We start from the raw sequence: 15,961 nt of genomic DNA on the forward strand, positions 1-15,961 counted from the left end.
TTAAAAATGAAAACAAACAGAAACCAAGGGGGGGTAATATGTTAACAACAAAGTCACTTTTGGAAAGTCAGATCAAACAGAAAATGTTTCCATTAGATAACACTTAAGCTTACAACTGTCCTATAGTTCCCTTCTGATCCCAAAGAATGAAAACTGTCTTCTCAAACACTTGAAATAGTCACAAGATTGTAACCACACTACATCTTTGAACACTTACTATTTCAAGATACCCACAAAACCGTTCTAACTTAATTACTCAAGCAACAGGTTTGATAACACAGCACAATGTTCAGACAGCTTAATTTTAAAAGGGAGTGGGGTGGGGTGGTGCAGTGCTACTATTCTAGGAGGCTGATATATATATATCAAACACCTATATATATATATACCTGAGTAGTATACTAGGCATTTCAGGCAGCCACACTCACCAACTTTAACTCACCAGACTTTAAACCCAATCATTACTCTATTTTTAGGTGAATAGCAATTCTCACAATGCTTTGTGAATGTTATAACAAAAAGAACCTCAGGTTCCCAAAGTCCAAACTTACCACCCACATCACCCAAAGACAGTAAGTAAACACAGCTGTACTGTTTTAACAGCTACACTAAGTGGACAGAACTTGAAGAAACCCTCCTTTGATAAAGTTCCTCATAATATCTGGATAAGGACAAAGATGCTCAACAGTTGAAACTTCATGTAGCACACTACCTCCCCTTTCACAAACTATCAGACTTAAACCCTTGCAAGCAAATGTCACCCCATTTTAGAAAGCCCGTTAAGGGCAAATCTGTTTAGTGCAAACATTTGACAATGTTTACAGAGGAGAGGTGGCTACTGCCACCTCCAGTAAAACTGTTAGAGGTCTAGTATGGAAAGAACAGGCTTCCAAAACACCAGTGCTTGGGTTTGCCAGAAAGCCTGAGTTTGTCACTTACAAAATCTCAACAATTAAACTTAGATCACAGTAAATCAAACCCAGAAAATCCTCTAAGTGGGTAGGCTAGTTTCAGCAGCCAAAAACTGAACACATCATAACCTGCTAGAGTATTCACAAATGGGACAGACACTAAGACACAATGTGCAAGTTGCTGATCCAGAACTAAGGCGTGGGCAGCTTTGAGAAGCCACACTTCCTGAGTCATATGACTACAGTGAAAAACTTCACTGCACACACAAAAAAGATAAACTTAGACTTTCTACAGTACTGATCAAAGTCCAAGGCTGTTGTCTAAACTCTTAAAGGCAGCATCTATGGCAAAAACAGCAGCAGTTACATTTATAATTGTCTGTCACTAAATCTGAGCAAATATCCTTCACTAAGTCCATGTAACCACCTAGTGAAAGTTAAAAGTCAAATGACCGTAGTTACTGAGGACTGAGTTCAAGGTCTGGCTCAAGTTGGACAAACCAGCTACCACTCCTACATCCACCAACCCTCTAACAAGAATCCCTAGTTTAAAAAGAAATGGCTAGAGTAGGATTATGTAGACCTAGACAAGAGCTATAAAATGGGCTCAACTTTCAGAAAATTTATTTTCAGAGGATTTTTTTTAATAGGGTCTCTCACTGGCTGTCCTGGGAACATACAACCACGATGGTCTCCAGAAATCCACCCTCCAAATGCTGGATTCCATCTAGTCAAAAAAAAAAAAAAAAAAAAATTCAAGCTTTTCAAACTTAAAAAAAAGAAAGAAAATCCAGAACAATCAGAATACCAACACAAAACAATGCTGTTACACTTGATTTACCCTAAATTAGAGTCATTAGACTAATTGATCTCAAAAAACCCCAAGATGGGGCTGGGGATTTAGCTCAGTGGTTAGAGTGCTTACCTAGGAAGCGCAAGGCCCTGGGTTCGGTCCCCAGCTGGGGGTGGGGGGGAGAAAAAAAAAAAAAACAACCCAAGACACACACTGTCAGAGAATGCTCAACCTAGTCTATGGAAACCCTACCTACACACATACCTCATCACAGCTAGACTTGGTAAATCTCTACTTCTGTATACCACACTAAAGGAAAACTAAGAACCAAATTAAAGAGCTGACAGTGCACAGGCTTTCTATGTTAAGACACATATGCCAGCACCGTATAAAGAGAGGACACCTTGGGGTAAAAGATTTTACAGTAATTCAAATGTCTAGATCAGACTCAACTCTCTACTCCTAGGCCTTCCTACTTTGCCAAAGCACATTACTAGCATTCAAAATCCTCAGTGCTAGCTCAGAGATAAAGGGAGTTTTATTCTCACCACCACTACCACCCCAAAGTCTTTAGAATCACTTAACTCCAGGGACTAGATCCTGGTCACTAGAGCAACCTCAAGAATCCAATCTTCATAAAACTTCCAAGCTAAATAATCTATCTGAGCATTTAAATAAAATTGCAAAATATATTAGTTGACAAATTTGTCCAAGTTGGACTCCAGTTCCCTTTTGACACATACCAAATTTCCTTCAAATAACTTCTGCCATCTAGACATGATCTGCCAGTCTAGTAGAGACCAGATAACAAAATTGAAACCATGTGCTAAAACCAGTAATTTATCTCAATATTTAACTCAAAAGGAAAAAGCGAAAGTTGTAATTTTCTCCCCTGTAATAATGTCCATTTTTGCTGATCGGTGATGAACTTAAAAAAAAAAAATTCTACTGGCAGTTAATGTAGAGATCAAGTGATTTTACATAGCTAAATGATTCTGCTCCAACCTACACAAACAGGGGTACCAGAAAAGGAGGAGGAAAAAACAGCCATCAGGGCCTCTCCCTCCCCAGTACCTATTATACACGCCAGGGGAAAGAAAATTCTAGTGTAAAGAAATAAAACATCTCGCACAAAGCTCTATTTCAATACAATACCCTTGTTGGAACAATCCAACCGGTGCTCCAGACCCGAATTTGCTTACTAGATAAAAAGTTTGCTCATTCAAAGATACTTTTTAAAAATCTAAATTCAGTCCTTATGAAAAACCTAAGAACTCCTGCATTATCCTGCATTACTGACAATTTTGCCCACAAACTGACCCATAACCTACCTGTACGGATGGGAAAATTCAAATTTAAAGGCCAATAAAAGTAGAATCCTTTATTACCTATATAGCAATCTCCGTTTATTGCATTAGTCCTCAAGATATCTGCAGCCTGAGGATTACATCAACAGACAGGATTTACTAAAAATTACAACTTCCACGAAGACACATTTAGGTTTTCTAAGTTGCAAAAAAACATGCTACAGATTGTCGATTGAAATTTCCCCACTATTTTAAACGGAAAAACCATTTTCTTAAAAGGAGACAGGAACCGCAAACAAAACTCCGATCCACTTTGCAATTACCAAGTCGATTTAAGTTTTAGGAGCCTTTAAAAAACACGCTCCTAAGGATTTCAGAGCATTAGCCTCAGTCGAATGACTGGCAGAGCGTCTGTCAAGCGCTCAAGAAGTGGGGTCCCACTCGTCTAGTTCTCCTTGGTCAGAGAATGAGGGTGAACTGAGACACCACTGGAAAGCATTTATAAAGGGGTGGGGGAAAACCTCCGGGTCTTGCAAACCCTTCCCTTGCTGTGGACCGCCAACAGCCCGAACCCCAGAAAAGGGACAACCAGCCCTGGGAGGCCAGCAGGACCTCCAGCCCAGTTAACCAGGAAGGGAGGATCTCACCTTGCTGCGATCCTCCTCCTGCTGCTCCAGTAACTCGGGAACCGCGGCCATGGCGACGCGGGCCTCGAGCAGGGGCCGTCTGGCTGTGCGAGGAAAGAAGAGGCTGGGCCGCCGCCGGGGCGCCTTTCAGGGGCGGCCGCGGCCCCGCCTCCGCCGGCCTCCCTGCCGGACGGCGGCTGGAGGCCGCTGGACTCCGCCACCATCCCAGCAGCCCCGGGCGCAGGCCAGTAGCACGCCACGTGCTCCCCCAGAGCGGCCTCCCCCGTCCCCGCTCCGTCCATCTTGGAGCCGGGCAAAGAAGCAACGCGGGGCCTACCCTCGCTCCGTGCCACGCGGACACCAGCACTGTAGGGCCGGGACGGGGACGCAGGGTCCGAACCCTCTCCCAGCGAGGCACGCCTCGAGAAAGAGCGCGCACAGCGGCAAGCGGAATTTATTGCTCAGCCAGAGTCCAAGATGGCGACCGGCGGTGACGTACGCAAGATCTCGTGAGAGCGAAAACGCGCGGCTTGACGGTGCCCACGCTTCTGCTTCAGAGGAAGAGCGCCTCTCGGGTGAGACGTGAACGCCGCGGTGCATGCTGGGGCCGCCTCGCTTTGGGAAAGCGCGGGACTGATAAAAGTACGGGTCCCGAGAGGTTGTTTGCGGTGTGGGTGTAAAAGCATGGTGGCATCTCAGGTACAAATAGAACCCTGCAGCAGGCCGAGCTTGTATTTAAATAGTCTCTTTTCTGTCCAAATTCCCGCACGAAGAGCCACGGTTGTTCTGTCCCAGCCATGGGAGAAACCTGCAGAGAGATCAACTTTCCGGAATCAATGGTGATGGGCCTTACAGACACCTGCGACACGGGGTCACAGAAGCACCCATTTTAAAGAGTGTGAGGAATAGATGAGAGATGCCCATTCAGAATATTTAGTAAAGAGTTTGGTATATAGATATTGGTAAACTGTTAATTGAGACTTGTGAGTTTTGTTTGGGGGGGTTTTGTAGTTGCTTTGTTTCTACAGACAAAGCCAAGCTAACCTTAAGACTCAAATTCATACTGCCTCAGCCTCCCAAGTACTAAATTTCCTGGCCTATGCCTCCAGGTCTTGTCACGTATATTTAGATGAAAGATTTAGGGTATCACGTCCAAAACAGCCAACACATTAACGTTTAACAAATGCTGCTGGGGTTGGGGATTTAGCTCAGTGGTAGAGCGCTTGCCTAGCAAACGCAAGGCCCTGGGTTCGATCCCCAGCTCCGAAAAAAAAAAAAAAGAAAGAAAGAAACAAATGCTGCTGCTTCTGATTTTGATGAATCTTTCTTGGGAATGAATTTTTTGTATTTTGAAATGTCAAAAGTTTAGTGTCTGCACTTTAAATGTTTGTTTTTGTGTGGTTTTCAATTTGATGGTTCTGATATATCAAACGTCTTAAACCTAACTCCACCTCTTTTTTTTTTTTTTTTTTTAGATAAGAACAGCACACTTTTAAACAGTACAGACTAGAGAAAAGTAAGAGGGGCGAAGTCTAAAAATGAAACCGCTTCTGCCCATCTGCAGGCTGCTTAGACTTTTAAACAGATTTCCTGTAAAACCAAGCCCTCCTGTGAGTTTCTCCACTTCCTCTTATTTGTGTAGCCAAAAGAAAAAAAGCTCTTACGAAGCAGTAGACCAAGCAAAGTACTGTCGTTTAGTACGTTCTGTCTTGTCCAGAGGCCCAGTCCAGACTCCAGAGTCATTGTTCAAGGAAGATGATGTACTCTATGGTCCTGTGAGTAAGTGTAAAGTTCCAGAGCAAGAGCAGCAGGCAAGAGTTCCACAACACTGGTTTCCTATCTTCAATGAAGAGAAAAACGGGAAACCACACACAAATGGTTCTTCAAGTCCTTTGAAGATCCCTTTGCAAAGAAACATGATACCCAGTGTGACCCGCATCCTTCAGCATACCATGCCATCTGAACAGAGTTTCTTTTTGGAGAGGTGGAAACAGCGGATGGTTCTGGAGCTGGGAGAAGATGGATTTGCAGAATATACTTCAAGTAATTCTCTTACTTCTGGTTATATGTGGTCATGGGTTTTTAGGAGATGAGTGCGCCTGCCAAAAGAATGGGGCTTTAAAAAAAAAAAAACTCACTGAGGAAGTACTTTCAAATAGCATTAAACAGCATTTCATGTCTGCCAACTTGCTCAGTCCTCCTCATGGATACCGTTGACTGTAGTGTACATTTAAAGAAATGGAAATACAGAGATCAATTTATTTGACAAACTCACATAATTTATAAACAACCTATCAACTCTTTTCCATCTCTTGACAAAAGTCTAGTTTTTAAAGTTTTTTTGCTCAGAATTTAATAATTACCCATTGTTCTACTAATCAATATCAATTGCTAGCCACAATCCATAACACTCCCTGCTTATATTTTGGTAAATTAAACTGATCAAATGTTCTTGACTAGAAACTGGTTAAATAACCTTCAACTTTCAACTCTCTTATTTTTAAAAGTTTTACCAGTTCTTACTGGTACAGTGTGTTTTGATCATATTGGCAGTCCAACAGCCCTTTCACAGGGTCCCCTAAGACCATTGGAGAATTTGCATTACGATTCATAACAGTGGCAAAGTTAGAGTTATAAAGTAGCAATGAAAATAATTTCATGGTTGGGGTCACTACAACATGAGGTGTATTAAATTAGTCTCTGCTTTCCTTTTTAGTTTTTTGAGATAGGGTTTCTCTTTGTTGCCCTGGCTGTCCTAGAACTCTATAAACGAGGATGGACTCTGAGAGATCTGCCTGCCTCTGTTCCTGAGTACATGGGGTCCTCAAATCTAGATGTTCATAGTTACATACATGTGAAGAATCTAGCCAGGATGGCTCTGTAGCTGGGAATTAAATTGCATGGCAGCAGGTGAAGTAATTTTTTATTACTTGATAGCGCTCAGCCTTGTGTATGCTAGGCACATACGTACTCTGCTACTTAACTACCCCTTCCTATTTTTAACAAGTTTTTGTCTTCTGATTCATTAAGTAGTCTGTAGGCTAACATGCATCTCTAAATTTTCATTCCAGCAGGGTTAAATTTCTGTTAAGCCTTTCACATGCAGATAATTTCAACAGGGCTAAGAATATAGGAAGTAGAACAATTTTCCTCCTAACTTGAATCCCATTTAATTCCCAAGTAACTTTCCAGAAGCAGTTTTAATTTTTGCTAATGTAGAACTGACCTTTCAAGTGTTTGTAAATTTGGCAAACATAATATGGTTTTATATTACCCCATTCGGATGAGATTGGTTTCCTCTTTCCTATGGGTTTGTCTGCAAGCCTGTGCTTGTATGTGTGTCTAGATAATGCTCCCGCAGCTTAACTCCTTGAGCTGCTAGGCGACCTGAGCCAGAGTGCCTGTGCTTTGGGTAAACTAACAGGACAGCCAAGGCTGCTGGAGGAGCCACATTCATCACCTTGCTGAGCTGTTTGACAACTGAGTAATGTTTGACAGTACCAAGGCCACTACCTAGCCTAACACTGCCCTCGTCCTCTCTGCTATACAGCATTTCTTGTGTTTATTGAGTGTGTTTAGGTTTCCTTAAAGAATGTAAGGAGGCCTAAGGAGATGGCTTAGTTGGTTAAGTGAGTACCTCACCAACATTGTCATTGCAGTCTTGGTCAGGGCTCCATTAAGGCCTACTAAGTGAAACTTACTTGCTTCTGCTCAAGAGAATGACCTCTTCCCTCCAGCTTGAGTGGAGATCTAATATTACAGCCAAAACACTAAGAGTTGGTCCAGTTGAGCTGCCTGAGACTGCTCCTCGGGAAGGTATAGTCACCTAACTACTTAAGAGATGAGAGAAATAAGTATCCCTTTAATGAAATGATCTGCTTTTCCTTCCCAGAAGCCCAAGGGCTCCTCAGAATTAGGATTGAAGCAGCATAAGGCTTTGTTAGGTCTGACACCCTTCAGAGTCCTGACTAAAGGCATAAATTTCCCTTTTTTTTTTTTTTTAAACTTGTTTTTTGGTCTGTTTTGGACTCTGACTATAGCCTATGTAAGTTTTTTTCTGGTACTTTTGGCCTTTTCACTCTTTCCACATGTCTGCTTGCCAAACCTCCATGGCTGTCTCAGAAAGAAATGTCTGTCCCTCCCTCTTCCTCTCCATCTTCTCCTCTGGCCAGCGGCCAAGATTTAGAACTTGGGTACAGGAGAGATAGATGTTCAGTGTTTTAGAGCGTGTGTTGCTCTTCCAGAGGACCCAGGTTGGATTCCCAGCACCCATGTGGCTCACAACCATCAGTAACCCGTCCCAGGGGTTCTGATGTCCTCTTCTGGTCTACTTGGGCAACAGTACACACAAGTGGTACACGGATATAAATTTAGACAAAATACTCTTACACACTTAAAAAAAAAATACAGCCTTCCTGTCCTATGCTTTTTCTTCTAAACTCAAAAAAAAATTTTTTTTTCTTTTCTTTTTTTCGGAGCTGGGGACCGAACCCAGGGCCTTGTGCTTGCTAGGCAAGCGCTCTACCACTGAGCTAAATCCCCAACCCCAAAAAAAGTTTTTTTAAAAGATTAGCCAGGGCATAGTGGTGCAGACCTTTGATCCCGGCACTCAGGAAGCAGAGTTCTCTGTGAGTTCAAAACCAACCCAGTCTACATAGTGAGTTTTAGGAAAGCCAGAACTACATAATGAGAGAGGCCTCAAAAAAAAAAAAAAAAAATTTACATTCTTGGGTTTCACAGGAAACTGAATGTTGCTGGGCATAGTTGTCCATACCAGCACATAAGGCTTAATTTAAGTAAGAGGATCTCATGTTCAAGGCTAACCTATAATCCAAACAAAACCCTGCCTACAAAATAAAAAAAAAGATGAAATTTTATGTCTAAGGGGTTTCCAATTAAAGATAATTTTGTATAATTTAAGTTATATTCTATATAATATTTAGTACTCAGTTTTAAATTTTGGTTTGGTTTTGGTTGGTTCAGTTTTTATTTTTCCTTGATTTTCTTCTTAGATGTGTTTTTACAAGGCAAACAGTTCCATGAAGCCTTGGAAAGCATACTTTCACCCCAGGAGAACTTAAAAGGGGGAGAGGAGCACCCCCAGTGTGGCTACATCAAAAGCGTCCAGCATATTCTGAAAGAAATCGGTAGTGTTCAAGCTCTGGAAAGTGCTGTCCAACATGAAGCCTTGCAGTACGTGGGGCTACTGGACTGTGTGGCTGAGTACCAGTAAGTACAGGCACTTCCTCCACCGTGGGGGGTGCAGGGATATCTGTGGGGTGGTTTCTCCTAACTCCTGCTTCAAGGCATGCCTAAGGAATTGTGGCCTCCATCTTTTTAAGGCAAAAATGTGAGAACAGAGCAGGAGGTAGGAGAGACATATGGAGGAAAGCCGCCTACTCTGTGCCAATACGGAAATCAAAGGGACCAGAGGTGCAGCTTATCTGCCAGCCTGTCCTTTTCTTGTCTAAGACCTGATGTGATTCCTGAATGCTGTTCTCTAGTTCCTCTTTGTTCACTGTTGTGTTTTGGCTTTCTTCTCCCCACCTCCCTGCCTTTTTCCTGTTTTCCCAAAGATTGTACAGTAATCTGTTGGCCCTGAGCATCAGCTCTCTTCCTGGCTTCCAGGCAGTGGCTGATATGATAAGGACTCTGAACCAAAGCCTCCTGTGGCTTCTAAGATGCAGCTACTATTGTTCGTCCTAGTCACCCCAGATCCCGAGAGTTGCTATCGTCTGCAGATACTCCATTCCAGACAAAGCATGTGAGCAATAACAGGATGTGGGGGAAGACTGCGGAATCTGTGACATTTGAACCTCTGGTTGGTAGTAAGATTTTCGAGACCACAGTCTCACTATGTAACTCTGACTGTCCTGGAACTCACTACATAGACCAGGCTGGCCTCAAATTCCCAGAGATCCACCTGCCACTGCCACCCAAGTGCTGGGATTAAAGGCATGTGCCACATGCCTAGTTCTGAACTTAACTTTTGTGGATGCCCATGTACTGAGGTCATTTCTGAGGTCAGTGGTTGGCTGAACCTCCCAAGGAGCAGCCACACCAGGGGTTCCTGTCAGCCAGCACCTCTTGGCAACAGCAACAGTGTTGGGGTTTGGTGTCTGCAGACAGAATGGACCCCCAGGTGGGATGGTCCCTGGATGGCCCCTTCTCAGTCCCCACTTCATTTTGTCCCTGTTCTTCCCTTGGTTAAAAACCAAAGAGATTGGTGTATGGCCCCATCCCTTGAACAGGGACCGTGCCTATCTACTGGGGGTGGTCTCTACAGGTTCTATCTCCCCTTCTCTGCTAAAAGCGTCCCAGTTGGGTCCTGGGAGCCTCTTGTTTCCCTGGTGTTTGGGACCTTCCAGTGGCTATCCCCATTTCCTCATCCCCCTGATACATGTTTTTATTTGATTTCCTGACTCTCTGTATCCCTCTCTTGTCCCCTCCAGTACCTGATCCTGCCCCCCTTATCTCCTCTCCCTCCCCCCTCCTCTCCCCCGCCTCAGCCTCCCCCTCCCTCTTCCTCCTGCCAACACTTTTTAGTTTTTTTAAAGACAGGGTCACACTGCATAGCCTTGGCTGGCCTAGAACTCACTGTGCATATCAGACTGACCTCAAAATCATGGAGATATGCCAGCTTCTGCCTCCCGAGTGCCTGGATTAAAGGCTTACACCACCAAGCCTGGCTATACACTCTGATCTTCTAAATATATAAAGTTAGTGGGTGGGGTTGGGGATTTAGCTCAGTGGTAGAGCGCTTGCTAGGCCTAGCAAGCGCAAGGCCCTGGGTTCGGTCCCCAGCTCCGAAAAAAAGAAAAGAAAAATAAATAAATAAATAAAGTTAGTGTATATAGCGTCATGAGAATGGGTAGAGTCTGAGTACATATAAACCTTTAGTCAAGGGTCCAGATTTCCTTACTTATATGTCTGCATATCATAGGTTCCTGCTGATGGAACTCAGCTTCTGTGTTGAAGCCATAACATGCATCAGTCCATAAGGAGTTCTTGACTACTGAGATATTCTGCTTCCAAAAAATTACCCAAAACCATGAGCAGTGTAATCTCTCTCAGTTACTGTTAGCTTCAAAGGAGTCACAAGGAATAAAGAGAATTGTTTGAACCAACAATGTGCTTCCTGCCCCTCCTGAGTACCTTGTGTGTAGTGGATTCTCTGTTGCTCAGCCACACTCAGTCCCATCTGTCCTGGCTTTTCTCCTAAGGCAAGAGCCCACTCTAGCCCAGGCTGGCTTTGAGCTCATGGTTATTGTCCTGCCTCCACATCCTAGCTGCTAGATTATAGGCATGAAGACTGCGCCTGCCATGCTTTCTAACCGTGAGAGGTAAAGCCTATTTTGGAAAGTGGGAGGAACCAGAACTAAAATACATAAGACAAGAGTTAACTTATGAGTTTTTCTGTTTCAGAGGATTTTTAAATTACATACATGCATACATCTATCTATTCATTTATTGGGTGTCTACGTGTGTACATATGTGTAGATTCTCACACCATGGTTTGCAAGTAGAGATTGGAGAACAACCTTGGGAGTTTGCATGTGAGTCCCAGGCACTGTGCTTGGGTTGTCAGGCTTGGCAGCATGGTGCCTTTACCTGTGGAGCCATCTTGCTGACCCGAGTTTTTCAATTTGAACTCTTACAAAGAAGTCCTCTGGATTCTCCTTAGGGGCAAGCTGTGTGTGATCGATTGGAAGACATCAGAAAAACCAAAACCTTTCATTCGAAATACATATGACAACCCACTACAAGTTGTGGCATACATGGGTGCTGTGAACCATGATGCCAACTACAGTTTTCAGGTCAGAACACTGAGCTCCTGCATGCTAAGCTTGTTTTGGTGCTTTGGGTTTTACTCTGATTTAAAGCACGGCTTACTGCTCTTTAGCCTTCTCTCACTACAGAGCACTGTCCTCCCTGAGCTGTGCTGCTGTTAGGTTTTTGTTTCTGCCTTGTTTTGTTGCTTAATGACACAGCCCATTCTTCAGTGTTTATCTGCCATCTTTGTGCTCTCTCTCCTGTGTCCTGGTGCAGTCTTTAACCAGCTCATCTTAGAAATGGATTTGCAAATACTGCTATAGCATGCTTAACACTGGCTAATTTGCCCTGGAACGAGAGGAAATACTGGAACTGTACTGTGTTTCTTTCTAGGTTCAATGTGGATTAATTGTGGTGGCCTATAAGGACGGGTCCCCTGCCCACCCTCATTTCATGGATGAAGAGCTCTGTTCCAAGTATTGGGCCAAGTGGCTTCTTCGACTAGAAGAATACACAGAAAAGCAGAAGAACCAGAGCATTCCAAAGCCAGAGTAGAGCCAGGATGACTTGGAAATGATGAGCATGCCCCTCTGTTTGGGAGATGCACTGCTGCCCACCGAGTTTTTAGAGAGGAGCACCAAGAATCTGAGGTTTACACTAACACAAGCTGAAGGTGTAGTGAGTTGGGACGTACCTACTAAGAAGCCAGAAAGTCTGGAGGTCAGCCCTTGACTCACCAGCTGCACGACCTCTGGCTGTTTCTTACCTGAGAGGAGGGCACTCAGATTGGCAGCTGCCCAGGGACTCCTGGACTCCCTTGCAGAACTTTCGTGTCCCTGGAAGGATGCCCAGTCTTTGAACTGAGATCAGAAGGCCAATGAAGCATCATGTGCCACTAGTGTTCCTGGGTTCTCAGGGATGGGAGGGTCCTGCACCCCCAGGGTGTACAGAGGGAAAGCAAGCACATCAGGGATCACCACTGCAGTTTCCTATGTGTTTTATATACTGGGACTCTGTGTCTAAGGGGAAATGTCTTAAATTCATTGGTATTGTTATTTGGCCTGAGGAAAGCTGGCTGCCAAGAGAGCTGGGGCACTCACCACATCACTGGCTGGGTCCCTTTCCTTACCAGAGAAGCCCCAGCAGTAGGAAGCCTGAGTGTGGAAGTCACCACCATTAAAGTTTGGGTATCTGTTTCTGGTGTCAGCAGGCCATGCACTACAAAAAATACTGTTGTGGAACTTTTTCACCGAGGAACACTGATATAACCCATTGGTTTTTTCTGTGTTTGATAGGTAATAAAAACCATTGGCTGTTCTTGGGTTTGGGAGAGGGTTTTCTATTGTATAAAGTAAATCTAGTAGCATTTAAGTTACAGCTACTGACTTAAGATTGTAAGTCTACAATCACATTCAGTTTTCATTAGTTATTAAAAATATCAAAGCTGTTTAACTGACTCAGCAGTTCATGCTTCCTCGTCTTTCAGCGGACTAGAGTTTTGTCCCAGTGCGTGTGTCTGACAGCTCATAACTGTCTATAATGCCAGGTCCAGGGGATCCAGCACCCTCTTCTGGACTCTGAAGACACCTGTACTCATATGGACAGACAGACAGACTCATGAATAACAAGCTTTTTCCCTGACTTCTCTCATCTTCAATTATTTTCTCACATATTACACTCCAACCACAGTTTCCCATCCCTCCTTTCCTCCCAGTCCCCCCTCCCACCTCCTTTCTCCCTCAGGTCCACTCCTCAGTTTCCCTTCAGAAAGGGCTGGCCTCCCAGAGACATCAACCAAACATGTCATATCAAGTTCCAATAAGACTAGGCACCTCCCCTCATAATAAGGCTGGAGGAGGCGACCCAATAGGAGGAAAGGGCCCCAAAAGCAGGCAAGAGAGTCAGAGACACCCCTGCTACCACTGTTAGGGGGTCTTACAAGAAGACTGAGTTACACAACCATAAACATGCAGGAGACCTAGTAGGGGTACAGGCTCCCTGATTGTCCATTCTGTCTCTGTGAGCCTCTATGAGTCCTGGTTAGTTGATTCTCTGGGCTGTTTTGTGGTGTTCATGGCCCCTCTGGCTCCTACCATAGTCTCTCCCCCTCTTCTACAGTATGCTTCGAGCAATAATGAGCTTATTTAAAAGAAAAAGTAATAAAGTGTTGTATTTGTTTTTTTTTTTTTTACTATTTTTTTTTCTTTTTTTCGGAGCTGGGGACCGAACCCAGGGCCTTGCGGTTGCTAGGCAAGCGCTCTACCACTGAGCCAAATCCCCAATCCTTGTCTTTTTTTTTTTTTTTTTTTTGGTTCTTTTTTTTTGGAGCTGGGGACCGAACCCAGGGCCTTGCGCTTCCCAGGCAAGCGCTCTACCACTGAGCTAAATCCCCAACCCCTGCAATCCTTGTTTTTATTTAAATGCTTATAGGATAATTTCATGGACCTGAAAATTGTTTGGACTTTATTTTTTTAATTTTGTAATTATATTTATGTACAGAAAACTTAGTGTACATTTAACCCAGTTTAGTGGAGAGTTCTGTAGACTTTCCCTTCTCCAGCTTGGTAATTTGAGCCACAGACCTAGGACCCAGAATGTTGCCTCCCCAGTGGCAGGGGATCTCATCTTATTTGTCATAATTGGTCCTAATAGCTTCCACCAGCTTAGCCCGAGCACCCTTGTCTTCCCAGTTAACCTGTGTGAAGGCAACAGTGGTGCATGTCTTCCTGTGGACCAGGCAACTTGGACCTGTTTCTTGAAGACAGCAGGGGCAGGGCCACCTTCTCCCTTTGGCCTTCTTTCCTTGGGGGCATCTTGCTCGGCTGGAGGAGAGAGCTGGACTTGATTTTCACTTGCTTAAATATTTCCTGTGGTGCTGGGGATCAAACCCTTGGCACATGCTTTGTGTCTGATCATTGCACTTTTTTTTTTCTTTTTTTTTTTTTCGGAACTGGGGACTGAACCCAGGGCCTTGTGCTTGTGAGGCAAGCCCTCTACCACTGAGCTAAATCCCCAACCCCTTGATCATTGCACTTTGATTTTAAATCCAAAATCTTATCGCAGACCCAGTAGTTTGCTGAGTTTTATGCATCGAAGAAGGCGTCCTAAGTGAATTCAACCATAGTTAACCTGACAGTCAGCAGGATGTAGATAGAGAGATCTATCTACAGGGTTCTCTAGAGGAAGTGAGACAAGAAAATGTATTAGAAGATTTCCTGGGGGGTTGGGGATTTAGCTCAGTGGTAGAGCGCTTACCTAGGAAGCGCAAGGCCCTGGGTTCGGTCCCCAGCTCCGAAAAAAAGAACCAAAAAAAAAAAAAAAGAAGAAGATTTCCTGGATTGACTTAAATCCAGGGCTCGGTAGCCCAACAGAGATCCATGCGAGAGGGCCAGAGGGCACAGTAGCTGCTCACTCAAAAGCTGACGCCTCCACGGTTCCTGTCAGAGCTGACAGTCTCAGTGCTCCCTGGAAAGTTCTGGTGTTGAGTCCCGGTTTGAAGGCCAGCTAGGAAAATGGTAGTGCTGGTAATTAGTACTGTGAGAGCACAACTCCAGGCAGGCTTCCTTCCGTACAGGCCGCAGCTTATCCACAGTACTGATAACTTGTACCACACCAGTCACCATCTCAATCTCACAGGAGGGAAATAGACCTTTTAAAGACTTTTTTCTTTAATTTTTATTTATCTGATGGACGTATGTCTCTGAGAGTATATGCCGTAGGTTTGCAGAGGCCAGAAGAGGACATCAGATCCCCTGGACCTGCAATTACAGGCAGCAGGAGTTACCAGACATGTGTGCTGGAAGCCAAACTCTGGTCCTCTGAAAGCAGGAAGCATTTAACCACTGAATCATCTCTCTAGCCCCAAAATACACATTTTTAGGAGACAAGGAGAGGGGCTGGAGAGTGCTTGTTGGTTAAGAGCAGTGGCTGCCCTTCAGGAGGACCCAGGGTTGCTTCCCAGCACACGCTTGGCACCTAACCTTAATCTAACTCCAGTTTTAGGGAGTCTGAGGCACTTTTCTGGCCTCTCAGGGCACCTGCACGCACATGTATATACCCACGCACAAAAGCATAACTTTTTTTTTAATTTTTTAATCTGCTGGGTGGTGGTGGTGGTGCAAGTCTTTAAGCCCAGCGCTCAGAGAAAGCAGGCAGATCTCCGTGTCTTCAAGGCCAGCCTGGTCTACAGAGGGAGTTCCAGGACAGCCAGGGCTCTAGCATATAGGGAAATCCCATCTTGAAAAACAGACACCATGGCACATAGTACCACCTGATAGAGTCCCTGCTGCTCTGAAGACTGAGGCTCTTGAACCCAAAAGGTGGGGGCCAGCCTGGGAAACAGTGAGATGCTCAAGAAGAAGCGATCACTATTAAAGGCGTAGAACAATAAAGCCAAACTTGAATAACTAATATTACAAATTTTTTGATGCCTCCTTTCCCTCTAAATCAGTGGTTCTCAAGCCTCCTAGTGCTGCATCTCTTAACACAGCTCCTCATATGTGGTGAGCCCCAAACATAAAATTATTATTATTTTTTTTTGGTTCTTTTTTT

The 15,961-nt window shown here is 44.2% G+C and overlaps 2 protein-coding genes across 17 annotated transcripts in view; one reads left to right on the top strand and one right to left on the bottom strand.

The window, feature by feature from the left end:
• The window catches only part of Snx5 (sorting nexin 5), a 19,233-nt gene extending 15,166 nt beyond the window's left edge, over positions 1–4,067 (bottom strand). For 2 of the 3 annotated variants that reach the window (NM_001399298.1, XM_087651007.1), the window contains 2 exon segments: positions 3,659–3,741; positions 3,975–4,067. In NM_001399298.1, coding sequence (NP_001386227.1) covers positions 3,659–3,709 — 51 coding nt within the window. In that variant the 5' untranslated portion in view covers positions 3,710–3,741; positions 3,975–4,067. 3 annotated transcript variants of the gene reach the window in all.
• On the top strand, positions 3,865–12,866 carry Mgme1 (mitochondrial genome maintenance exonuclease 1). 14 transcript variants are annotated; one of them, XM_087651011.1, is made up of 6 exons: positions 3,885–4,212; positions 5,113–5,247; positions 5,355–5,680; positions 8,650–8,866; positions 11,322–11,454; positions 11,804–12,866. In XM_087651011.1, exons 3-6 carry the CDS (start codon positions 5,554–5,556, stop codon positions 11,963–11,965), a joined length of 639 nt encoding a protein of 212 aa, XP_087507137.1. In that variant the 5' UTR covers positions 3,885–4,212; positions 5,113–5,247; positions 5,355–5,553; the 3' UTR covers positions 11,966–12,866.
• Positions 12,867–15,961: the final 3,095 nt, after the last annotated feature.

The sequence above is a fragment of the Rattus norvegicus genome, chromosome 3 (assembly GCF_021556685.1).
Source record: "Rattus norvegicus strain SHRSP/BbbUtx chromosome 3, alternate assembly SHRSP_T2T, whole genome shotgun sequence".
Classification (NCBI taxonomy): Eukaryota; Metazoa; Chordata; class Mammalia; order Rodentia; family Muridae; genus Rattus; species Rattus norvegicus.

Excerpts from the sequence above, each read along its gene's own strand:
- Mgme1 (XM_087651009.1), top strand. The coding sequence starts at position 5,176 with ATGAAACCGCTTCTGCCCATCTGCAGGCTGCTTAGACTTTTAAACAGA. Across the intron at positions 8,867-11,321 it reads GACTGTGTGGCTGAGTACCA|GGGCAAGCTGTGTGTGATCG; the intron begins GTAAGTACAGGC and ends GATTCTCCTTAG. Across the intron at positions 11,455-11,803 it reads ATGCCAACTACAGTTTTCAG|GTTCAATGTGGATTAATTGT; the intron begins GTCAGAACACTG and ends GTTTCTTTCTAG.